The following is a 27700-nucleotide window of genomic DNA, read 5'->3' as shown; positions in this document are numbered from 1 at the left end:
CTTTGCTTCACTCAGTAGAGAGCCCCCTGCTATGGGGTGTAGGTGGTAGAGGGTTAACTAACTATAAATTGTGGTAACTGTAATATGGATGGATGGATGGATGAATGGACCTATAGATAGATAGATAGATAGAGACAGACAGGTAGATGGATTGATACATACATACATACATAAACAGACTAACTGACAGCAGACAGACAGATATATAGATGGATAGGCATTCAGACAGGCAGGCAGACAGACAGACAGACAGACAGATAGATAGGCAGGGTGGGTGGAGTAGATGAATGGATGAAGTTTGTGGGAGTGTCAGAGAGACAGATTGGGGAAAAAAAGACATGAGGGAGAGAGGAAGGGAGAGAAGGAGGGAGAGAAGGAGGAAAAGAGAGGGAGGAAGGAGTTGGAAATAACTGGGGGGGGAGAGAGTCAAAAAGACAAGGTTAGGGGGTCTGTGATAGGGAGCTGTAAATAGACAAATAGTTAAATCCTGCTGGATGTGAATCTGAAGCGATTATCTATCTCCAGTATCATCTCTAAAATAATAACACCAACCATCATCATTGCTAGCATCATCATCAGCAGCAGCAGCAGTAGCAACAGTAGCAGAACCACCAACACCGCCATAACTACTGCTGCCACCATGACCACCACTACCAACATCACCGCTATCACTCTCTACATCCCATTAACACCACAATGCTCAGCAACAACTACAACATTATATCAACATCTCCACAAACAGGAATACCACCACCACCATCAAAGTTGATACCAATGCAACCACCACCACCAACAACAAAAACATGTCAACCATTATCACCATCACCATCACCACCTCCACCACCACCACCACCACTAGTACTAAAAACACTAATAACATATCTGACATCATAGCAGCAACAGTCTTTGGACTTTTCCCTTTTTCCTTCCTGATGAAGAGCTATGCTCAAAATGTCAAAAACCCACTTTTTACAAAGTGTGTGTGTGTGTGTGTGTGTGTGTGTGTGTGCATATATATATGATAGACTCTCCCATCATTAGACGCCGTATGAGGGTTCGACAATTTCTTACTAAACAACCACACAGATGATTTGTTTATAGTGATCAAATGTTTGTGTTGTATGTTAGCTCACTCTCTCCACCAAATCGACATTACCAGTACAAGTGAAATGGGTGCCACCTGTAAGATGACAAAATGATTACAGATCAACATGAAATGAAGTGCTTTGCTCAAGAACACAACACAACACCCAGTCTAAGAATCGACTGCTTCGTTAAATTATATATCCAACACTAGGATATAAAGCAAAGAATAAACAATTAATGTTTATATGTTGTATCTGAAAATAAAAAAAATCAACAGTGAAAATCCTAAAAAGCTTTTGATTCAACCTAGTATATGTATATATATAGATAGATAGATAGATAGATAGAAAAAGAGAGAGAGAGAGATAGCGAGAGATATCATACAGATAGTTGTACGTGTGTATATATGTGTGTGTGCATATGTGTGTGTTTGTGTGTGTCTGTGTGTGTGTGTATTGGATTGTCCAGAAAGTTTATGCCGATTTTTAAAGGAAAGAAAAAGGTCAATAAATACTCGCCATTACATTTTTAATCAACCAAATATGAACCATTTTGTTGCACAATGCATCTCCATCTTTCCTTTAACTTGAAAATACCCACCTTCCAAGAATTGAGGTGGTTTCATGGCAAATAAGTCGAAAGGTAAACTACTATAAATCGGCACAAACTTTCAAGACAACCCAATATATATATATATATATATATATATATATATGAAGAAATTAAAAGTTATGGCCAGTCATAGAGTGACTGACCAGCCATAAGTTTTAACTTCCTAAAAAATATATTCATTTCCACTCTAGGCATGAGGCCTGAAATTTGGGGGGAGGGGGAGGGGGCCAGTTGATTAGATCGACCCAGTACACAACTGGTTCTTAATTTATTGACCCCGAAAGGATGAAAGGCAAAGTCAACATCGGTGGAATCAGAACTCAGAACGTAAAGACAAACGAAATACAGCTACGCATTTTACCCAGCATGTTAATGTTTCTGCCAGCTCATTGCTTTTCCTTTCCTAAAATAAAAAAAAACAACATATTCTTTTCTACTCTAGGCACATGTACACATGTATATATTCATGTATGTGTGTATGTCAATGTGTGTGTCTGTCTGATTCTCTGTGTGTCTTCACATTGACATCACCAAGCAGTCGTGACATTTGTTTATACACCACATGAATAATACATCAGGCAACTCAGCACAATAATGTATATCTATAGATAGGCCATGCAAAGAACCAGTAGCATATGGCATCTTATCTGGAGATTAGATTGACCACCCCCAATACGCAACTAGTACTTAATTTTTCAACCCCGAAAGGATGAAAGGCAAAGTTGACCTCGGCGGAATCTGAACTCGAAAAGTAAAGACAGACGAAATACCACTAAGCATTTCACCCAAAGTGCAAACATTTCTGCCTGCTTGTTGTCTTTCCTAAAAAAAATTAAAAAATACATTACTGCTCTAATGCTTCTTCTTCAGACATATGAGCTACTGACAATTTATATATATATAAGCTTGGTGTAGCCATCTGGTTCAACAGTCCTCAGTCAAATCATCCAACCCATGCTAGCATGGAAAGCGGACGTTAAACGATGATGATGATATATATATATATATATACTCTTTTACTTGTCTCAGTCATTTGACTGCAGCCATGCTGGAGCACCGCCTTTAGTTGAGCAAATCGACCCCAGAACTTATTCTTTGTAAGCCTAGTACTTATTCTATCGGTCTCTTTTGCCAAACCGGGGACAAACACAGACACACAAACATATACACACACATACATACATATATATATATATATATATATATATATATACGACACGCTTCTTTCAGTTTCCATCTACCAAATCCACTCACAAGGCTTTGGTCAGCCTAAGGCTATAGTAGAAGACACTTACCCAAGGTGCCACGCAGTGGGACTGAACCCAGAACCATGTGGTTGGTAAACAAGCTACTTACCACAAAGCCACTATGCATATATATATATATATATATATATATATAATATATGTGCTGTGCGTGAGAAGACCCGGCAAGCCAAGTGAGATCGTTGCCAGTGCCCCTGGACTGGCTCTTGTGCGGGTGGCACATAAGATGCACCATTTTGAGCGTGACCGTTGCCAGTGCCGCCTGACTGGCCTTCGTAGGGTTTTCGAGCGAGATCATTGCCAGTGCCCCTGGACTGGCTTTTGTGCGGGTGGCACATAAAAGACACCATTTCGAGCGTGGCCGTTGCCAGTACCGCCTGACTGGCCTTCGTGCGGGTGACACGTAAAAGCACCCACTACACTCTCGGAGTGGTTGGCGTTAGGAAGGGCATCCAGCTGTAGAAACTCTGCCAAATTAGATTGGAGCCTGGTGTTGCCATCCGGTTTCACCAGTCCTCAGTCAAATCGTCCAACCCATGCTAGCATGGAAAGCGGACGTTAAACGATGATGATGATACATACATACATATCTCAAGATATGTATGCATATGTATATCAAGAGAGAGACTTTTCTTAGACCGGGGAAAACCTTTTTAAACTGTTAGTCTAGTATGCATGCATAATTGTAAGTATGTGTATATGTATATGTAATATATGTATGTACATACATATGCCTCTATGTACACATGTATATATTCATGTATGTGTGTATGTCCATGTGTGTGTCTGTCTGATTCTGTGTGCGTCTTCACATTGACATCACCAAGCAGTCGTGACATTTGTTTATACACCACATGAATAATACATCAGGCAACTCAGCACAATAATGTATATCTATAGATAGGCCATGCAAAGAACCAGTAGCATATGGCATCTTATCTTTTGTCTTCTGTTTGTTTCACTCATTAAACTGTGACCATGCTGAGACATCACTTTGATGGGTTTAATTGAACAAATCAACCCCAGTATTTATTTTTATTTTCAAAGCCAGGTACTTATTTTAACAATCATTTTTCGCAAACCACTGAACGAAAAACCATGGGAACAAAACAAACACAAACACATATATATAAATATATATATAACAAATTGGGATGACAAAGTAAATAAACAACTATGTAGCAAACTTCATTAGCTAACAGTTGTTTCTGCTATAAGGTGCAATGCACTCATAGCTGAGTGCTCGAGTATCATCTTATAGCTTCATCAGAGCTAATTATTTAGGTAAACATTTTCATTTATATCAGGTTACTAACACTAGGTTAGTAGCATTACAATGCCTAAGCAAAATATTACGCTTCTCAACCACATGGTTCCAGGTTCAGTCCCACTCTGTGGCACCTTGGGCAAGTGTCTTCTACTATAGCTTCAAGCTGACCAGAGTCTTGTGAGTGGATTTGGTAGAAGGAAACTGAAAGAAGCCCATCGTATGTATATGCATATATCTATGTGTGTGTGTGTCTTTGTGTATGTGTTTGTCTCCCATCACCATTTGACAACTGGTGTTGGTGTGTTTACATCCCCGTGACTTAGCAGTTCAGCAAAAGAGACAGAAAGAATAAGTACTAAGCTTTATATCAGGTTATTAACACTAGGTTATTAGCATCACAATGCTTAAGCAAAATATTATGCTTCCCAACCACATGGTTCCAGGTTCAGTCCAACTGTGTGACACCTTAGGCAAATACATATATATATATATATATATATATATATATAAATGACAGGCTTCTTTCAGTTTCCATCTACCAAATCCACTCACAGGCTTCTTACCACACAGCCACGCCTGTGCCTATATACTTGGTTTGGTAGTGTAGGATTATGAGATCTGAAGAGGTATTTATTTGTGAAGCCTGTCTTGTCTGGGGTTGGTAAATGAATAATGAACATAGCTATATATATGAAATGGATAATGAACATATGTAATGATCACAACTGGAAAGCCTCTAAACTAGGTTTACTTGATAAGGGTTTCCTTGGGACAAAAGAAGAAGAAGAAGAATTTCCACTCTAGGCACTAGGCCTGAAATTTTGGGAGGAGGACTAGTCAACTGCAGTGCTCAACTGGTACTTAATTTATCGATCCTGAAAGGATGAAAGGCAAAGTTGACCTCAGCAGAATTTGAACTCAGAACATAAAGACAGACAAAATGTTGTGAAGCATTTTGCTCAGTATGCTAACAATCCTGCCAACTCACTGCCTTAATAGTAATAATAATAATCCTTACTACTAAAGACACAAAGCCTGAAATTTGGGGGAAGGTGACTAGTCAATTACATTGACCCCAGTGTTTCACTGATACTTAATTTATCGATCCCAAAAGGATGAAAGGCAAAGTCAACCTTGGTGGAATTTGAACTCAGAATGTAGTGACGGGCGAAATACCACTAGGCCTTTCATCTAGCATGCCAATGATTCTACCAGCTCTCCACCTCAATAATAATAATAATAATAATAATCATCGTCATCATCATCATCGTTTAACGTCCGCTTTCCATGCTAGCATGGGTTGGACGATTTGACTGAGGACTGGCAAGCCAGAAGGCTGCACCAGGCTCCAGTCTGATCTGGCAGAGTTTCTACAGCTGGATGCCCTTCCTAATGCCAACCACTCCGAGAGTGTAGTGGGTGCTTTTATGTGCCACTGGCAAGAGGGCCAGTCACATGGTACTGGCAACAGCCACGCTCAAAAAGGTGTTTGCACGGGAGCCAGTCCAGCGGCACTGGCAATGACCTCGCTCGAATGATTTTATAACGTGCCACCAGCACAAGTGTTAGAAGGCAACGCTGGTAACGATTATGCTCAAATGGTGCTACTTACGGGCCACTAGCACAGAAGCCAGACAGCTGCTCTGACAATGAACACGCTCGACAGTGCTGTTAGTGCTCCACTGGTGCGGTGACTAATAATATTAATGCCCTAATGCAGTACCAAACAGTGGCTCTCATGGCTTCTGACCTTAACTGATTGCAAGTGTTATGAGCATGTTTTGTCTTGGTGTAAAAGATGGGCTACAGCAAATATCCTGCTCAATACCACAGATTAGCTTGTCAGTTGTTTGACCAAAACCAGTTAAGCATGTCCCTTGGTGGCTGATGATATGTGCATCTCTGATCAAGAGCAGAAGTAGTAGGGGAGCATCATTGCCATATACTGAGAGGAATTCTTTGGGGTTTGAATAATTCACCCCTGGAAACATGGGTGTTTCGTTTATAATCCTTAAACAACCCTTATTCAGGGACTTTCTGAGTAGGATGGGTTACTTGACCTAAAGAAATTTTAACTGAACCCCACCTGCAAGGTTATGGTTGTGATGCATGTGCTTGGTGTACCCTTATCAGATGGGTAGTCATGATGAATATATTGAGCTTCATATATTTGTACCCCAGTGTCATTTTGATGGCATGTGCTGCTCTCTCACTCAATAAAAATTATAATAATGGTCTCAAATTTTGGCATAAGGCCAGCAATTTTGAGGAAAGGGGACCAGTACTTGACTGGCATGTTATTCTATTGACAAAAGGAAAATGAAAAGCTATGCCAACCTTGGCAGGATTTGAACTCAGAACATAAAGAGCCGAAAGAGATGCCACTAATATTTTTTATCTTATGTGCTGATAATTCATCCAGCTTGAATGTTCACTGATAATTTTTAGGACTGGGGGTATTAGCTGATACTATTGATCCCTGTAAAAGCACTGACTGGGGTAACAGTACTGACTGGTACTTTATATTATCAAGCCTTGCAAAAAAACTGTGACAAATATCAAAGCATTTTGTCCAATACTCTAATAATAATAAGGGTTTCAAATTTTGGCGCAAGGCCAGCAATTTTAGGGGATGGGGTAAGTCAATTCATCAACTCCAGTGTTCAACTGGTATTTATTTTATTGACCCTGAGAAGATGAAAGGTAAAGTCGACCTCAGTGGAATTTGAAGTCAGAACGTAAACACAGACAAAATATGATTCTGCCAGCTCACTGGCTTATTAAAAATGATAATGATAATAATAATAATAATCCTTTCTATTAAAGGCAAAAGGCCTGAAATTTTGGGGAGGGGACTAGTTGATTACATCAACCCCAGTGTTTCACTGGTACTTTAATTATCGACCTCCGAAAGAAGGAAAGGCAAAGTTGACCTCAACGAATTTGAACTGAGAACATAAAGGCAGATGAAATGCCGTTAGGTATTTTGCCCAGCATGCTAACAATTCTGCCAGCTTGCTGTCTTAATAATAATAATAATAATAATAATAATAATCTTTTCTGCTATAGGTGCAAGATCTGAAATTTGGGTGGGGGGATGTAAGTCGATTACATCGACCTCAGTACATAACTGGTACTTATTTAATCAACCCCGAAAGGACGAAAAGCAAAGCTGACCTCAACAGAATTTGAACTCAGAACATTAAAGACAGACAAAATACTGCTAAGCACGCTAATGATTCTGGCAGCTTACCTCCTTAATAATAATGATAATAATAATAATAATAATAATACAGCCACCTGCCACTATACTACAACTACTATCACCACAGCTCTAAACTCCAACTTGCACTGAATGCGTGTTCCAAGTTGTCTCTAATTATCTTAGATTAAATAAACATTATGACAGCAATCTGGGAAGATATAAAAAAAAAAATCCTTAAAGTAAATATTATTTTCTTCTTTTCTGTCTGTGAATCAATTAAGCTGTGGACCCCCTACTGGCACAGATTTATTACTTAAACAGCTGGGGGGGAAGTGAGGTTGTGAGTAATAGTGACATAGTTTGAGACAATTCATTCAAAGCAGTGCAGGCATGGGTATGTGATTAAGGAGTTTGTTTTGCACTTTACATGGTCACAGGTTCAATTTCACAGCTAGTCACTTACAATGGCTACTGTTATAGTCTCCAGCTGATGTCATTAACAGCAGTGGATAGATATATATTTTTTATTCTTTTACTTGTTGCAGTCATTTAATTGTGGTCATGCTGGAGCACCACCTTAATGGGTTTTTTTAGCTGAAGAAATCAACCCCAGGGCCTATTCTTCGTAAGCCTAGTACTCATTCTATCGGTGTCTTTGACCAAACTGCTAAGTTACAAGCATAAAGACACCAACATCAGTTCTCAAGTGATGGTGAAGGTACAAACTCAGACACAAAGACACACATAAATATACACACACACACACGCATATATATATATATTTATATATATATATATGTATATGAAATAATGGAATCACCTTGAAATATCAAACAAATTTATTTTAATATGAGGTAGACCACCTTTGGCAGTAATTACAGCTTGAATTCTATGAGGTATGGACTCGTACAAAGTTTGAATTGTTTCCAAAGGAATTTTTGTCCATTCTTCAGCTAAAACAGTCTCCAGTTCTTGAAGTGATAATGGTGGAGGATATTGACTCCTTACTTGTTTTTCTAAAATGCACCATAAATGCTCAGTGATATTGAGATCTGGGGATTGTGGTGGCCAGATAAGATGTTGAACTTCACTAGAATGTTCCTCATGCCATTTAGTAACAACTTTAGCTGTGTGAATTGGTGCATTATCATCCTGAAAGATTGTGTTTCCCTCCAGAAACAGTTCCACAAACATAGGATGAATTTGATTAGATAAAATGCTCTTGACTATTAATTCTGCCATGAAGGGAAACCATTGGGTTGGCGGATTTCCAAGATATAGCCCCCCACCCTAAATCATCATAGATCTTCCTCCATGTTTAACAGTTGGAAGAAGGCAGTCTGGGTCAAATGCTTCTTTTGGCTGTCTCCACACGTATACTCAGCTGGTGGTCAGAAATAGGGTAATGGATGACTCAAGGGACCAATTCTGTAGATTTTACTCCACTCTGAAAGCTTTGCAACGTTTGTTTTTGAAAGTAGTGGTTTTCTGATTGCAGCCCTCCCGTGAAATCCCGCTTTGTGCAGCTCCCAGCAAACAGTTTTTGTGAAAACTGGGTTCTTGAGATGGTCATTAAACACTGTAGTAATTTTGGGAGCTGTATTTTTGTGATCCTTTCTAAAAATTCACGTAAGAGTCCGACGGTCCCTATCTGAAAGTTTTGGTTTTCTTCCAGAGTTTTGTTTCGACAAGGAGGTTTTTTCCCTCTTTCTCAAAGGCTATCATTACTTTCGAGACAATACTTCTTGATACACCAAACATTTTGGCTGTTTTCATTACGCTAGCACCTGCCATATGAACACCAACAATTTGACCTCTTTGAAAGTCTGATAGATCTGTCATTTTAATGAATTTTAATTACCTTTTTCTGATTATATCTGAAAAGAAACAGCAATTTTAGCAAAACATATTAAGCAACACTAATAATAAATCAAAAGACATAAAAATAAACAAGCTTTTGACAGTTTTATAGATATTTCAAAATTATGATGCTATGATGTTAGGTGTTTCTATTATTTTGTCCAACCCCTGTATATACAATGTGCTTCTTTCATTTTCTGTCAACCAAATCCACTCACAAGGCTTCGAGTGGTAGTGGGAGACAAACACAAACACACACACATATATATGTGTATTTATATATATATATATATATATATATACACACATATGTGCACACAGCGGGCTTCTTTTAATTTCTGTCTATCAAATTCATTCAGAAAGCTTTGGTCAGTTTGAGGCTGTAGTAGAAGACACTTGCCTAAGGTACCATACATTGGAACTGAACTCCAGAATCATGATAGGGAAGCAAGTGTGTGTGTGTGTGTGTGTGTGTGAAGGAGAGATAACCCTATTGGCTGTGCCTCATATGAGGAACATTATACATAGTTTCAGTAATAATGGCAGTGTTATTGCTATGCACAGCCAACCAGAGTACACAAGGTGAGAGGTCAGCCACATAATTTTGCTTTTTTTTTGGCGGGGGGGGGGAGAACTTTGACATGGTATGGTGTTTATCTTGAAGTTATAGCATGAGATATTCTTTAATGAATATACTTATTCCATAGAATATGAAGAAAAGTATTCTAAATAAACATTGTTCAACAGTATTCAAACTGTTACTAATGTTCACCAAGAAAGTCAATCTAAACATTATTTGCACAATTTATGAAGGTGTTCTTTTATTCATTTATTTTGCTTCAGTCATCTGACTGCGGCCATGCTGGAGCACCATCTTTAGTCGAACAAATCGACCCCAGGACTTTGTAAGCCTAGTACTTATTCTGTCGGTATCTTTTGCCAAACTGCTAAGTTATGGGGACATAAACACACCAACATCGGTTGTCAAGTGATGGTGGAGTGACAAACACAGACACACACACATATATATATACAATAGGCTTCTTTCAGTTTCTATCTACCAAATCCGCTTACAAGGCTTTGGTCAGCCCGAGGCTATAGAAGAAGACACTTGCCCAAGGTGCCACACAGTGAGACTGAACCCTGAACCATGTGGTTGGTAAGCAAGCTACTTACCATGCAGTCACTCCTGCACCTGTGCATGATTTAGAAATATTTTTATCCAGCAACTTAGTGACAGGTTTGAACTAGTAATAAATAAAAGATAAGATATACAACAAAGATATGAAGAGTAAATAAGTTATAATTTTAGTTTAAAATATACTTACCCTGGAAGGACAATTTGACTGGACTTTACTTGAGATCTCTCTGTTACCACAGAATCTGGTGTGTCGAAACGCTGAAGGAAGAAAAAAATCAAAAACTATCTAGTATTGTGATTTAGCAGGTATTAGTTACATATCGAAGTATAGTTAGATATAGAAGCTTTAGAAGTATATGCAATACTAGGGAATATTAATGTTAAATCTGTCAGGCATGCAGTGACTGACAACAGAATGTTATAGTCGAGTCTACTGTCTATCCGATAATATATACCTAGGATGCAAATGAAAGTGTAAGGGGGCCGTAGCCATTTGTGTGGCAATGGCATTTTATTAGTTAATTTTCAATCATCATCAACGAATGGGTGATAGTTTGGCATGCAGCTGTCTTCGAGAATTTTGTCTTACTCATTTTCACCTTCTCTTCATTGCATGGTATGTCATTTTAGATTTTGCTAATGATTTTCTAAAAATTAATATTATTATAAGAATTGGATGAGATATGATGGCTCAGCCATCTCTCCCCAGTTCTTATATTAATCATTAAAATTCAGAAATACAACAACACGAGGGATAACGGTAACAACAGATCAATAGTTTATTCTAGGTTGGTGTAGAGGCGTTTTGTTCCTGGGTGAACAGGCATGCCGCTAGAATACCAAAGAAGTTTCGACCACATGTCGGCGTCGAGTTGTCAGAGAGCCTGGAAGACGTCCTGTCGCCACAACTGCTGGATGGAAAAGAGATACGTGTTGTCACCACCGCTGCTAGAGAGAAAAGAGAGCGAACGCTATTGCTTTTTCTCCGTCTGTTGCATTGCGCATGCGTGCTCGGGTACTTCCGCTGACGGCAAATCCCTTGCACATGTGCAATGGCACTTCCCAAGATGGGGAAATAAATTTGCAAAGCAATGCTGTGTAGGATGCAGTAATGGAAGCAACACTTTTGCATCCGACACGATGTAAGTAAGAAAAAAGTTCGTCACTGACTAACGTCCTTTCCCTTTCTTTTACGGAAATTGCCGAATTGATGTAAACAAAGACACGTGGATGATTTGACGTATAGAGAACTTGTATTGAAACTATGCCAAAAGTTCTGTTCAACATGAAAAGTTCAGCCAGACCTAGAGATAAAGGGTCTGTGTGAAAGAAAGTTGCAACGAAGGTGTTGGCGTGAGCAAATGTGTATGCAAGGTTGAAACAATCTGTAATGTGTACATATTTTCTTTTAGCACGTTACTGTGCACAAAAATGGAAGAAAAACAATGTTTGTTTGTACAGAGAAATGAAATGCCGGCGGCACAAAAATGTCAAATGTATATTGTGTTGGAAAGTTCTTTGGCCAATGCACTGTCCGGCCAGATCTAGTGACATAAGGGTCACTTGAGTTTTGTCGCAACGACGAAGGTGGAGTGGTTTCTGGTGTGTTTGTGATGGTATTGATGTTGGTGTATGCATTGGTAAAGATGTTGACAGTGGTGTGTGTGATAGTAATGATGTTGACAGTGGTGTGTGTGTGTGGTGTTTGAAAAACGGGCACGTCGTCCACGGAAGTTGAGGGTTTGTCAAGGTACGCTATTTTCAGACGGTCAACAGACACAATCTCTGTACGACCATTAGCGTCGACCTTGAAGAAATTCAACCCAAGACTGCGGGTTGGGCGAGGCGCGTAAGGCAGCCTTAAGTTGCCTATGGAATCGCTCAACCATCCAATTAGAAGCAGGATGGTAGCTGGTGGTGCGTATACGATGCCTTCGATGAAGGGAGTGGAAAAAGGCAAATTTACAATTGTTGAATTTTGGCGAAGTTAAATCTAACGTCGACAAAAGAGCTTGGTCCTGCGAAATAGCAAGTAAATCAATTGCTGTAGGAGAGGAAATAGAATTGACAGGGGGTCTCGTGAGAGCATCAACAGGATGTTCTGCTTCCCTGGCAAATGACTGTGAAATATAGTCCAGGTGACTGAAAGCACGAGGAGAGAGTTTGTCTGTTTTAGAAGACAGTGTGCACATTATATGCGCGGAATCGCTGAAAAAGTTGCGATAAATGGTGGAATCTGGTGATAAGCGCGAACCAGATCAATCTTGGAAAAGATTGTGGAACCATGTGTGCATAGGAGAGAGAGAGAAAAATGTTCGTAAAACAAAAAAACAATGGCTTGCTTTTTTTTTCTGTTTGTGAGTGTGACATATAAACACAATAATAGGCAGGCCGTCATGTAAACAAAGTGTATGTGTATACAAACATGGATGCATGTGTGTGCAAGTAATACAGAGCATAGAAAAGAGTCTATAAGGGCGTTAGAAGAAAGTCCAGACACAAGGATAGTAAATACCAGTTCGTAGTTAAGGTACAGAGTAGTTGAGGTGCGTAACAGAGCCAGAGGAGAGGCACATTTCGTGAGAGGTTGTGGCTTTAATGCTGCTGCCGGTTACTTGATACAGGAGTTCTCGCAGGTTGTATTCGCTGTTAACCATGGTGAAATAATTCACAAACAGTGTTGAGATAGAACTTATGCGAGTACTGTTGGTTGCTGTGTACATAGCAAGAAGTTGGTGTTGACCCTAAGAAGCTGGAGGTCCGTAAGCTGCTGAACGAAATGTTGGGTCTCCATGAGGCTATTGTCATGTCGTCGCTGAAACTGGCTGTGTGCTCTGTGGTCAGCGGCTAGACCTCAGAAGGTGTTGCTTTGTACTGTCTGTAGAAAAAAATATTGTTGACCAACCTTACGTCGTTGCTGCAAGGGAAAAAAACAATACAGGCAAAGATTTTTATGTATGTGCGTGTGTGTAGTATTTTCTTTTTTTTTTTTCTTTGTGTATTGTCCTGTAAGACAATAGATGGAAGCAACGTTGTTTGTTTTTTCTTTTTTTTTTCTGTTTTTCAAGCCATGTGGAGTCAGGCAAAAAGAGAAATCACTGTTCACTCGTTTGTTCTTTTCTCGGTCTCAATTGGTGTTGAAAAAAAGAAAACACGTGGGTGAGAGAAATAAGCGACGGCTCGTGTCATAGTAGTTGATGGTTCAGTTTCCAGGCTGTATGGTATTTTCTCCGGGGTAAGAAAATTGTTGCAGTTGGTTGGATTGTTCCATTCCCTCGTCTCTTGTGTTGTTTTTTTGTTTGTTTTTTTCCGTCGTCTCTTCATTTTTTTTTACGAGTTGTTTGAGAGATAATTCCGTTATCACGTCGGGGGTCACCAGTTATAAGAATTGGATGAGATATGATGGCTCAGCCATCTCTCCACAGTTCTTATATTAATCATTAAAATTCAGAAATACAACAACACGAGGGATAACGGTAACAACAGATCAATAGTTTATTCTAGGTTGGTGTAGAGCCGTTTCGTTCCTGGGTGAACAGGCATGCCGCTAGAATACCAAAGAAGCTTCGACCACATGTTGGGGTCGAATTGTCAGAGGGCCTGGAAGACGTCCTGTCGCCACAGCTGTTGCATGGAAAAGAGATACGTGTTGTCGCCACCGCTGCTGGAGAGCGAACGCTATTGCTTTTTCTCCACCTGTTGCATTGCGCATGCGTGCTCGGGTACTTCCGCTGACGGCAAATCCCTTGCACATGCGCAATGGCACTTCCCAAGATGGCGGCCACACTTACCACTACATTATTAATATTTTTTTTAATATATTTCTTTATAGTACAGCTTAAAATATACGTGCTGCTGTTCAGTATCTCTCCATGTGATAATAAACAAATATGACAATCATCATTGATTTTATCGTGCATTTTTTAATATAGTGACAGTCATGCAATTTCAGTTGATCAGCGTTTGGGTGTCAGTTTATTAGAGGCTGCCACACCATTAGGAGAAATACGGGGTACTTTTTGGTTATCTCACCCCATTTAAAAAATTGGGTTATCAAACTCTTTTAATTCAATCTCTTGTCACCACATAAACTCAACTAGTGAGGAGCTAACGCAGGTTTTTAACAGCAATTTTTTAATGGGAGTGAGATAACCAAAAGGTACCTATGTATGTATGTATCTATATATCTATCTATCTATCTATCTATCTATCTATGTCTGTATGTATGTATACATGTATACGTACTGATAATACACGCACGCACAAATATATAGGGTCATCTCATAAATAATGCAGTTTTTTCAATTGCATGAACTAAAAGTCTGAGGGGGATGGGATAAACTACCAGCATCAACTTGCTATAAAAGCAGGTAGTAATTTTACCTGGTGGAACAAAATCCCATTGTAACCGTTGAGGAACTAGCAGAGAAGCTTGGATTTGGTCATTCAACCACTCCTCAACACCTGTGTGCCATCGGAAAAGTCAGCAAATTGGGTCAATGGGTTCCTCACAAACTTTCCAAGTCTAATCACTCACAGAAAGTGAATATGTGCTCTTTGCTGTCACATCTCACAAATGAACCTTTTTTGGACCGTATGACTGGTGACTAGAAATGGGTTTTTTGACTGGTGACTAGAAATGGGTTCTCTATAAAAATGTCAAGCACCGAAGACAGTGGGTAGGGAAAGGAGAAACACCGGCACCCCAGGCTAAAGAAGGTCTTTACCTACATAAAATGTTGTTATCTGTTTGGTGGGGTATGAAAGGTTTAGTCCACTTTGAACTTTTAAGCCTAAACCAAACGACAACATATATGTATATCATGCTACATATGTAAGTGTGTGAGTGTGTGTGCATGTATTAACTTACCTGTTGCATTGCCTGCACAAGTGAACCAGATTTGTCAAAGAGTTCAATGAATTGTTTGTAGAATTTCATTTTGCACTTCTTTCTTCTCACAGACAGCCGACCAATTTTGTTGAAAATAAGATCGACATTTTTTTCATTATTTATTGCTCGATAAAATGCAGACAGTAATTCTTTAACACAATTTTCAGCAACATCTCTGGAGAAATTAGTCTCAAATGCAATTGTGGCATAATTCATGCTCACAATATGTATATTACCTACAAAAGAACAGTTGAAGAGAATCAGGTTTTGGAAAGAAGAAAAAATCTAGTGCAATAATAACAAGTAGGAAGAAGTAAGATCTTGAATTTTGACTGAAGACATGCCAAATCGATTACACCATTTGCTATTTATTCACAAACCACTAATATATTTATTTCTCGTCATTGTAATCCAGAGGGGTCAATATAAAAATCTTCACCCATGAACAAAAAAAAATATCAGCCTGCTGGGTGTTAACAATTATGTAAAAAACAAATGTGGAGGCGCAATGGCCCAGTGTTTAGGGCAGTGGTCTCGTGGTCGTAGGATCGCGGTTTCGATTCCCAGACCGGGCGTTGTGAGTGTTTATTGAGCGAAAACACCTAAAGTTCCACGAGGCTCCGGCAGGGGATGGTGGCGAACCCTGCTGTACTCTTTCACCACAACTTTCTCTCTCTCTTACTTCCTGTTTCTGTTGTGCCTGTAATTCAAAGGGTCAGCCTTGTCACGCTGAATATCCCCGAGAACTACGTTAAGGGTACACGTGTCTGTGGAGTGCTCAGCCACTTGCTCGTTAATTTCACGAGCAGGCTGTTCCGTTGATCGGATCAACTGCAACCCACAACGTCGTAAGCGACGGAGTGCCAACAACAACAGAAAACGAATATGAAAAAAAATTGCACTGATGACCCTGAGGGGGTGGAGAGAGGACTTTTGGAAAATTCGCCAGAACCGATTTTTCTGCCATAACTTTTGGTAAATTGGATATATATTGATTTTTTTTTTTTTACAGAATCCCACGTTTTTTGGTTATGGAGGATCCAATTCTGCAAAAAGAAACATTTTTTAAATCACATTTTCAAAATTTCATTTTTTTTTCCGTTTTAGTGACCAGGTGCTGCCGTGATCCCTTTACTGTTTCACTTTAATGAATGCAGAAACAGATCAAACAACCGTTCATTTTCACTTTTAGACAGCGGGGTGGTGGGGTGTAATTTTGGGTCAGAGTTTTTCATAAAAAATTTGAAATTAAAATTTGCATTTGTGTTTATTTTTTCCAATTTCTTAATCTCCGTATTTTCCCACGTAGATTGATTGAAAAAGAAAAATTCAAAAAAAAGTTTTTAAAAAAAGCCACTTTAATTTCACGTGACTTACTTTGTCATATTACTGTGGGAAATTACTCTGAAAGAAATCTTTGAAGAAAGGTGAGTAGATTGATTAAATTATGTTATCGTAGTTTTGTGAGATTTGGCTGCTATTTCTAGTATGTGGATAGCCTGCTTGAAGGCCTGGGAGTATATTTTACAAACAAATTTTTTTCAGAATCGTAATCTTCATATTTTTCTACGTATTTCACAAAAAGAAAAAAAATTTCCAGAAAAAGTGAAAAATGAAGTGGGGTGGGGGATGAGGGTGCTATCAAAATTTTGAAAATACAATTTTTAAAAATTTTATTTTTCAGAACATGGGATTCTGTAAAAAAAAAAAAAATCAATATATATCCATTTTATCAGAAGTTATGGAAAAATTGGATCTTGTGAATTTTCCAAAAGTCCTCCCCCGCCCGGGTCGTCATCTCTCTTCAGACTCTTGCCTTCGGTTTTCTACAATCCTCCTTGCTTTATACTTGTTTCTGGAGAGATTACGTCTTTTCTGTGTTTCTCCCACTCATTCCATAAAAATTTATTTGAAGGGAGCAGAAATTGAAAGAAGAGAAAGTGAAAAGAAGAGAGAAAGAAAGTGAGAAGAACAGAGAAAGAAAGTGAAAGATGTATGTATGTCTATATGAAACGGACGTGTGTGTGTGTACACATGTGTGTCCGCGTGTGTGTGTGCGTATGTGTGAGAAAGAGAGTGAAAAGGGACATAGAGTGTGTGAGTGAAGGTGTGTGTTGTGATGATCGATGTCTTTTAAGGTACACACACATATAGAAAATGTGACGTCATCGTATAACATGTTTACGATAGTTGATTTATGGAAAAGATTATAATGTTAAATTTTTGAAATGCAAATATGTGAATGGAAATTAAGTCTAATTTGTAGCTGAAATAGTACTGAATCTTTTGATACCCCATACGTCAAAATCTGGAACTCGGTTTTGGAATGCATAAGGAATATACATATATTGGACAAACTTCTTTCAAACTGAAAGTATTATCTCACATTACAATAGAGACATAATACTGAAATAGTGTAAGAGATAAGAAATTACTCTGGGCTCGCATTAGGCAAGAAGTTGGAAATTTTTTTGGCCCATGACACTGCATGGACCTTGGCTTTTGTATTTGATGAAGGTTACTTTAAGTATTTTATTTCGATTTTATGTATATATGTATGTATGAGCCAATGAGGGAGACCTCTACATGGTAGCTAGACCTGGTAGAAATAGCATCCAAATCTCCCTCAAAACACTGTCTTAATTCGTCAATTCTGCCTATTATGTAGTTTGAATGAGAAACTGTAACTAAAGATTAAGATTATTAACCCCAAAATTTTACGCGTTTTAATAGCAATCAATTTTTTTCTCTTTTTTGCATAGCTTTTCATGTCAGCTGTAAAGATGAAGAGGGTTAACTTGGACAGTGTTAAGTAGTGGAGATGTTTGGTGATTCTATGTCGTGGTTACTTTGGACTCTTTCTTCTCAATAAGGATAATTGATTGATAACAAATCTTAACACAATATATATATACAACTTCAAGTGGAATTAGACGTCATAAGAGAGACAGCATAGCGACGGTTTTGGCTGACTGTCATCCTGTGCTCCCCTTGTTGCTAGCGAAATGGTATGTGTCGGCTGTCTGAGCAACTGGTTGATTTTAATGGTGGAACAAACAGGACAGAAAGATTACAAAAATGGTGATTCTCACCTTGAAACTAACTATTTTGAACAGTTATTTAGATTACGGAACGCCCCACTCTGTCATGTATCTATGCTTAAAATTTCAGCACGATCGGCTTAACAATACTAGAGTTATAAGTGCACAAACAGGCAGACAGACAGAACGGATTTTATATATTAAGATAAAGAAAGTAGTACATTTGCTAGCCTTTTTGGCACCAACCCACTTGAGATTGCACCTAGTTATATAATAGAAACATTTTGGTTTAAAGTGATTGACAAGAGGGTACTGAAAAGTTCTTGGCTTTGGGTAAAAGAAAATACAGGTGGATTAGTTAATTACGATTTTATTTAGCATATTCCCTCTCAGTTGCAAACACTTATTGCAGTGGTCCTTCAGTTTTTTAGTTCCCATAAATGAAAACCTTCCATCTAAATTTCATGTTAGTTTATGTTTCAAACACCATCTTTAATAATGACAAACTTACTTTGATATATTTTTCATTATTTTTCAAATTAATTCAAATAAAAGCAGCATATTTCAACAGAAATATGATAATGAAAGTGTCCAACTGCAGGACAAATTTTCTCTTTTTCTCAATGGCTAATAACATTTTAATTATTTCAGTAAGTATGGGAGACAACTATTGACATTTTCGGTCTTATAGACCTTGTTAGCAATACAAAGACTTCACCATAATTGCTAGTTAAACATCTATGCTCTCTTATCTAAAGCACTATTTGTTAGGTAAGCAGTGGATTTGTTGAGAAAAATGAAATCCTGTATTTTTACTTCGGTAGAAATACTTACCTGGAGTGTAGGGTTTGCTGCAAGTCAAACCTAGGGAGGAAATTAGACGCTCTGAAAACACAAACACAGGACGACTGAGGGACATTTGCTTGTTGCCTGTATCTATTTTCTGCTGAGAGAAGCTGAATGTACCAAGCCCGCTGATATGTACACCCTTAATAAATAAGAAGAGAATAGCAGATGAAACAGACTTAAAAAAAAAAAAATTTTATATAGCAGATAAGGCAAACTTAAGTTGAATATTTTCAAATAACTGACCATTTGAAATATATTAGAATTTGAACTCAGAACAAAGAGATATGAAAAATTTGATATGATAAAAAGCACTCAATATACTCTGTAGAGTGGATGGCATTAGGAAGAACATCCAGTTATAGAAACCATGCCAAAGCAGACATTGGAGTTTGGCATAGTCTCCTGGCTTGCTATCTCCTGCCAAAGTAGCCAACTTATGCCAACATGGAAAAATGAATGTTAAAGGTGTGGTGGGGTCGGCCCAAGGCTATGGTAGAAGACACTTGCCCAAGATGTCATGCAGTGGGACATATAAAATTTAATCGTTACTAATGGTGAATGCGGGTGCTAAAAGCAGTTATTGCTAGAAATACAGCTATTGCTTGAAAAACATTTTTCATATCAGCGAGTAGAAGTATTTGATTCCTGCTCTATAAAGAGATATTTAATGAAATATGTAAAAAAAATTATGAAAATCTGAAGAATTGTTTTTGGCAAAAAGTGTCAGAGACAGGAGGGGTTCTCTGCTTCTCACAGCATAAGGAGAGATATTTTTTTAATCTGTGGGGTAAAACCACTTTCTGCAGTTAATGGTAATAAAATTTTGAGTGGATATATCTGTTTCCTGCAGTCAATGGGTGAAGAAGAAATATTAATGAAATATGAAATGTATCTAGAAATATCGGTGAGATGGCTTAGGGTCAGATAAATCATATAAAACTAGATGGAGGGAAATGAAAAGAAAGAAATAATCAAAATAATACAATTACTTACTTTGTGAAGAGACATTTGTTTCTCAATGAAATCTGATACACATTCCCAAATCGAATGAACATCTGAAAAATAGATTTTTTTTCTTCTTGTTATATTTGTATGTACACATACCGCACATATATATGTGAAGGTATATGTGTGTGAGTGAGTGTGTGGGATGCTTTAAGAGACTGACCTGCAGCAAGTGATGCTATTCTCATCACCTTGCTTGTCATCATCAGCAGTATCATCATCATCATCATCATCATCATCATCATCATCATCATCATCATCATCATCATCATCATCATCATTATTATTATTATTATTATTATAGTTATTATTATTTTTGAGCTGGCAGAATCGTTAGCACACGGGACAAAATGCTTAGCAGTATTTTGCCCATCTTTACGTTCTAAGTTTAAATTCCACCGAGGTCGACTTTGCCTTTCATTCTTTCGGAGTCGATAAATTAAGTACCAGTGAAACATTGGGGTCATTCTAATTGACTTGTCACCTCCTGCCAAATTTCAGACCCTATGCCTTTAGTAGAAAGGATTATTATTATTATTATTATTATTATTATTATTATAAAGGTAATGTGCTGGCAGAATTGTTAGCACACCAGGCAAAATGCTTAGCAGCATTTCATCCCTCCTCACATTCTGAGTTCAAATTCCACCTCTCTCTCTCTCTCTCTCTCTTTGTCCATTCTATACTGTCCTTTTCCTTTATGTTTTTTGCTCTTCAACCCCTATTTTCTTTCCTTTTATCATTCCCTTTCATTCTTTCTTTTCTCTCTATCTCAACCACTCCATTTCTGCTTTTCTGACTTTCCCTCTCCTGCATCTCTCTCTCTCTCTCTCTCTCTCTCTCTCTTCCCATTCTTCTTCATCTTCCTCTCACCCTTTCTATCTCTTTCTCTCCTTCTGTTTTCACATGTTTCAGATTCCCTAAGCTCTCAATCTTTCCTTTTCATTTATGTTTCCAAATCTTCTTTCACTTCAATTTCATAACCAGCACTCACAATATGCAATACCATTTGCATCTTTCTTTCTTTGGCCTTGAAATTGCATTTCTATTTAAAGACACATTTCTTCAATTATTTCTTTAATTGCCAATTATATTCCTATTCATTTGAAGTGAATCATAAAAGAACAGACCATGTTTCTTATGACAAAATTCTTTCACCCATAAATATTTCACTTCTTACTTAAATTCATTAAAATCAACTGTATCATCATTTCATTAATGGGTGAATCATACCAGCATAATCAGAAGCAACACTACAGAAACCAAATTCTGTGGGTGCAATTTCAAATCTTGCTCGTAACTAAATGCAGTCTTCCTTTTTATAAATGACTTAAAGTGAAATCGTAGTCATGGCCCTTGCCAGTGTCATGTAAATGGTACCCATGAAATTGTAGTTGTGGCCGCTGCTGGTGTCTTGTACAAGACACCTGTGAAATCCTAATCATGGTTGTGGCCAGTATCATGTAAATGGCACCAATGCTGGTGGCACATAAAAAGCACTCCCTTACACTCTTTGGAGTGGTTGGCATTAGGAAGGGCATCCAGCTGTAGAAACCGCACCAAACCAGACTGGAAATTGTTGCAGCTCTCCAGCTTACCAGTTCCAGTCAAACCATCTAACCCAAGCCAACGTGGAATGCGGATGTTAAATGATGATAATGATGATGATGATGGTGATGATCTTTTCAGTGATGCTATGGAAATATGTCTCTCACATCTCCTGCTGCCAAACACAAGAATGCTCTGGGAGTTACAAAACAGATGAGCAGTGACAACAATGACCTCATGCTTAATGCTACTAAGAAACTTGAAACTAACAGTGAATTTACCAAAATGTTACCAGACAGACTATCCATATGCTGTGGAAACTGGATAACTGATCGTGTGAATTCTAGGACTCAAATAAGTAATATCCAGGGACAACTGATGCTATATTCCTGGTTAAGCACCAGGCTTTAGTTGACATGGAGAAAGCCTTTGACAGGATCCACCACTCCCTTATATGGTGGTCAATGCAGAAGCTAGAGATAGATGAGTTATTAGTGAGAGCTGTACAAGCCATGTACAGGGATGCTGCTAATAAAGTAAAGGTTGGCAATGAGTATAACAATGAATTCAGTGTACAGGTAGGAGTTCACCAAGGTTCAGTTCTCAGCCCCCCTCTTATTTATCTTAATCCTCCAGGAATTAACAGAGGAATTCAATACTGGCTATCCCTGGTCTTCTATGCTGATGACCTTGTTCTTATAGCTGAATAACTACCTGACCTAGAGAAAAAATTTCAGGTGTGGAAGCAAAGCCTGGAATCTAAGGGCTTTAGAGTTAATTTAGCAAAAACCAAAGTCCTAATAAGTAGGAAAACAGACAAATCACAAGTCCCTTCTGGGAACTGGCCCTGCTTGATATGTAAAAAGGATATTGGTAGTAAATTCCATATGTTGTACCCACTACAAGCTTTGGACATATAAGAAATGCAGCAGTATCACAGAAAGATTAATGGAGAATGTAGTCTTTGTGTGTGGCAAAGTTCAAATACAATAAGCACTAAAAATGTGCAGACAATAGACTCCTTCAAATAATAAGGTGGGGGGGGGGGGTCATTAGAAGTAGTAGATAGCTTCTGTTACCTAGAAGACCAAGTTAGTAATGGAGGGGGAAGTTCTGAAAATGTAGTTAAGGATAAGAACAGGCTAGCAAAGTTCAAGAGCTCCTACCTTTGTTTGTAACTAAGGGTCTCTCTCTCAGAGTGAAAGGCAGATTGTATGATGCTTGTGTACGTACAGCTATGTCACATGACAGTAAAACATGGGCTTTGACTACAAAGGACTTGCAAAGGATTGAAAAACAATACAGCTAGCATAGTCTGTTGGATGGATAATATCAGTATGCATCACAAGCTTCTTACCACACACCCATGCTTGTGCCTACACATACATACATAAGACAAATTATACAAATTCATACATGCAATCAAATGAACAAACATACAAAACACATACTCATACATATATGCATGTGCAGATACATACATACATATATGGGCAACCACTTTTTAGACACCAGCAGCATTTCTTAAAAAGCAGCAGCAGATGTGTATGCAGCTGCACAGGCAACTTAAGACATGTGACTGTAACCATTTGTGCTACATCTTTCATTTGTTCCTACAAGCATAGAGAGTATAGAAGTGGTTTTTCTTATTAGTTTCTTTTTTGTTGCTTTTTTTGCAGACACATGTGCCACCCAAATCTCTACAACTGAAACAATATTTTAAAAAATTTTTTTTTTAAACCTGTTGTCTATGGTTCTAAGTTCTTGTTCATGAAACTTGGTTAGAGAAATGATGTACAGGTGTGAGGTAGGTACCTGCTTGCTTATATATTAAGTTACACCTGTATGATTCTAGGATTGAAGGGAGTTGAATGGATTAGCATTTAATTTGGCACCATTCATGATTTCAATGGTGCTGAATGGAACTAGTATTTGATTTAAGTCCATTGTGACAGTCTTAAGATGAAATACTAGTTGGTTGATCAAATAATCAGAGCCTCCCAACAATGAGATGGGTGGCTGTTGGGAGAGCAGTGCACAGTAAAACCCTCAAGGCCCCAGAATGGTGTGCATTTTCACCTGATGACCTCTAAAACCCATTGGTATCAGCTATGTGGAGCTTTCATTTGGCAAAAGCAATTGCACAATCAACCTACTTGCAAGTCTCTAATGAACAAAGAGTATTCAGAACTCTATTCACTGTAAGACCAAATAGCTTCCTTCCCAGTGTTCCAATTTTGGTTGGGACAGCAAGAAACTTAATAATCTTCAGGTTTTAGACGAAGGTTCTGAGAAGAACTTTCAGTCATTCATCACTCTTAATATGGTTTCAAAGTATACTCATTTATCACAGGGAATATTTCTATCTCCCTATGCACTACAGCTCAATCATCATTGACCCTGATATACTGGGTACACCAATCCTTTTGACAGGTTGTGTATATAATGCTAGGTCCTTCTGAGTGCTGCTGGCAATATGTAATTCAATACAACCTGTTGCATATTTGTTTTGCTGGTGACTAAATCAAGCCTCACACCAAGCTAAAGTGACAAAAATTGCTAAAACCCAGCAGGTCATATCTATCTATCTATCTATATATATATAAGAATTTAAGGAATGGAGAAAACGCATGTTATAATTGCAATTATAAATGCAATTATAACATGCGGTTTCTCCATTCCTTAAATTCTTAAATATACTCAAATACCCAAAATTTCAAGGAGTTCCTGCTTTAAAAACAGGAACTAAACCACATTTATTTTGTGTTCTTTGCTACATTGGTTTCTATTAACCCATTTATTCTATCAGAAGAATTTTTATTCATTAAGATAGAAGAAATACACATAATTATATATATATATATATATATATATATATATATATATATATATATATATATATATATATATATATATATACACACATATATACATACATACACACACATATGTGCATGTGTGTGTGTGTGTATGTGTGTAAACAGGATTGATATAACTGCTTAGAAAAGGAAAGAAAAATTATGAACAGCTATAAAGATCAGTTGTCCTGCAGATATAAATATTTCTTTCGAAATCAGTGAGAAAAGAATATAGATTTTTTAATGAACACAAAAAGAAGACAACACAGGAAGGACAAGTTTTAATAGCTATAGTATTATTTTAATGCTTAAAAAAGAGGGTAAGTGTCTTGATATTTTGGACACTAGTCCTTCATCAGAAAAATATGCAAGAACAAGGAAAGCCAGTAAGGAAAATAAAAAGGATGAGAAGAGCTAGTTGGGAAGGAAAGTTAGGGGCCAGGTAGGAATGCCATTTTAAGGGGAATTAGGAAGAGGGAGAAGGTGGGACAGACTGTGCAGGCATAGGAGGATATTCATGTATAGACTTGAGCATAGGGAAACATTGTGTGTGTGTGTGTGTGTGTGTGTGTGTGTGTGTGTGTGATGGTATGGTGCACATCTGATTTCTGTGGTTGGTGTGTAAGGAATATACAGAATGTTCCAGAGTTAACTATTTATTTGAATGAAATCAGGCAAATTTTAAAAAACTGACTGAATTTTAAGTCTATTACTTAATTATGATACCATAACAAATAGAATTATAAATCTTACATCAAAGTTTTATTGAAAATTTTCAATGTGTGCTCTGTCTGTATCCTTGAAAATTTCAAACCTATCCTTAACATTGCAAAACATATTTCGAAAGATTTCAGGAGTTGTCTCCTGCACTTCTAACTGAATGCATTCTTTAAGTTCAGCTAAACTATTGTTCCATCTTGGGGATAAAGGTAGAGAAAATGATTGCAGCCACATTGAAAATAAGCTATCATAGACACATAAGTGGGGTCCAACAGGAATGGAAATAAAATTATAAAAAAAAAAGAAATTATAAAAATTATAAAAACTAAAACAAAATTAAAAGTTTATACACTTTTAACACATTAAACATGAGAAACATAAATAGAAATGAGTTTTTAAAAAATTGCCCAATTTCTCAGAAATAGATGGTTAATTCTGGAACACCCTGTATATAGAGATAACTGTCCTGTAACCTACGGCTTCTTTACTGAGATTATAAATTTGCATAAATCTTTTTATGCGCCAGTGCCACACAAAAAGCACCCAGTACACTCTGTAAAATGACTGGTGTTAAGAAAGGCATCCAGCTGTAAAAATCAAGCCAAATCAGACTGGAACCTACTGTAGCTCTCTTGCATGCATGTTAGCTCTGGTCAAACTATCCAACTCATGCCAGCATGGAAAACAGACATTAAAGGATCATCATGACAAGGACAATGATGATGATGATGATGATAATGATGATGATGACGACGACGACAACGACGACGACGACGATGATTTACGTCAATAACTATGAATGCATTTGATAATGTTTGTAAATATGCAAGTAAAAATCTCAGAAAAACTGGGATCTAGGAGCGAAGAAAGTGATCTGTTAACAGATACTTTGCAAATTCATTTAGTAAGCAGAACAGTAAAAATATACAAAACTTTTCTAAACTTTTGCCTATAGACACAAGCACGGCTACATAGCTGAGAAGTTTGCTTCCCTTTCATGTGGTTTGGGTTCAGTTCCACTGCATGGTACCTTGGGGGGAAAATGTCTTCTATTATAACTCAAAGTCAACTAAAGCCTTGTAGATGGATTTGATAGATGGAAACTGAAAGAAGCCAGTTATGTATATATGTATATATGTATGTATCTGTGTATGTATACATGTATGTATCTGTATATATGTATGTATCTCTGTGTGTCTTTGCATTTGTGTTTATCCCCCACCACTGTTTAGCAACTGGTGTTGGTTTTATTACATCCTCATAACTTAGCAGTTCAGCAAAAGTCACTAATTGAATAAGTACCAGGCTTTAAACAAATAATTACTAGGGTCACTTTGTTCAACTAAAACCCTTCAAGGCAATGCCCCAGCATGGCCACAGTCCAACAACTAAAATAAGCAAGAGATAAATGATAAAACATGTAGGAGAATATTACACACACGAGATTGAAACATAGCCGACCTCACGCACTTCTCATGAGAAATTCCGGAAGAAGCTTCGTGAGACCACTACTGAGACGCTTCCGAAAAAAGAAAACCGTTGGAAAACAGTTTATAGCGGAGACTCCAGCTAAGACGATCTGAAGAAGGAATTGTAATTCCAAAATATCATTGGACTATAGATAACCAAATTACAACAGGTATATAGTCCATTTTTTTGTTTTATAGTGCATTGTTGTACCATTCTAAACTTTTTATTCTTGATAAAACACGTGTTTCTTCCTGATTGTTGTTATCTAAATTGAGATCTTTTTTGTTGTCAGATTTTGAAATTTTAAAATTAAGGCCGTGAATTCTAGGCTACACATTGTGTCCTTGAGCAAGACACTTTATTTCATGTTGCTCCAGCCCACTCAGCTAACAAAAATGTGTAGTACCTGTAATTCAAAGAGGCCAACCATGCCACATGCTTAAAAAAGAGGGTAAGTGTCTTGATATTTTGGACACTAATCCTTCATCAGAAAAATATGAAAGAACAAGAAAAGCCAATAGGGAAAATAAAAAGAATGAGAAGAGTTAGTTGGGGAGGAAAGTTAGGGGCCAGGTAGGAATGCCATTTTAAGGGGAATTAGGAAGAGGGAGAAGGTGTCGACTAAATATCCCTGAGAACTACATTATAGGTACATGTGTCAGTGGAGTGGTCAGCCACTTTCATGTTAATTTCATGAGCAGGCAGTTCCATTGATTGGATTAACTAGAACCCTTGTCATCACAACCAATGGAGTGCCAATTAAGTGAAGATTTTCAAATTTGGTATAATGATGTACTTTTTCATGCTGAATCTGATTTTAGTGATTCATTTATTTCAACTGTTTCAGAGGTTAAAGTTTGATTATTTTTATCCAATCAG

At 37.7% G+C, this 27700-nt stretch overlaps 1 protein-coding gene across 1 annotated transcript in view; it reads right to left on the bottom strand.

Moving 5' to 3' along the window:
- The window catches only part of LOC106875432 (coiled-coil domain-containing protein 81), a 75378-nt gene that overhangs the window by 44217 nt on the left and 3461 nt on the right, over positions 1 to 27700 (bottom strand). Inside the window, exons 2-5 of the mRNA XM_052973280.2 lie at positions 20214 to 20275; positions 19206 to 19359; positions 15310 to 15566; positions 10627 to 10697 (exon numbers count right to left, since the gene is read on the bottom strand). Coding sequence (XP_052829240.1) covers positions 10627 to 10697; positions 15310 to 15566; positions 19206 to 19359; positions 20214 to 20275 — 544 coding nt within the window. The remainder of the gene's footprint in view (positions 1 to 10626; positions 10698 to 15309; positions 15567 to 19205; positions 19360 to 20213; positions 20276 to 27700) is intronic.

Source organism: Octopus bimaculoides, chromosome 15 (genome assembly GCF_046866305.1).
Source record: "Octopus bimaculoides isolate indiv1 chromosome 15, ASM4686630v1, whole genome shotgun sequence".
Classification (NCBI taxonomy): Eukaryota; Metazoa; Mollusca; class Cephalopoda; order Octopoda; family Octopodidae; genus Octopus; species Octopus bimaculoides.
Note: the sequence above shows the minus strand (reverse complement) of the source record. Positions and strands in the feature narration are given on the sequence as shown.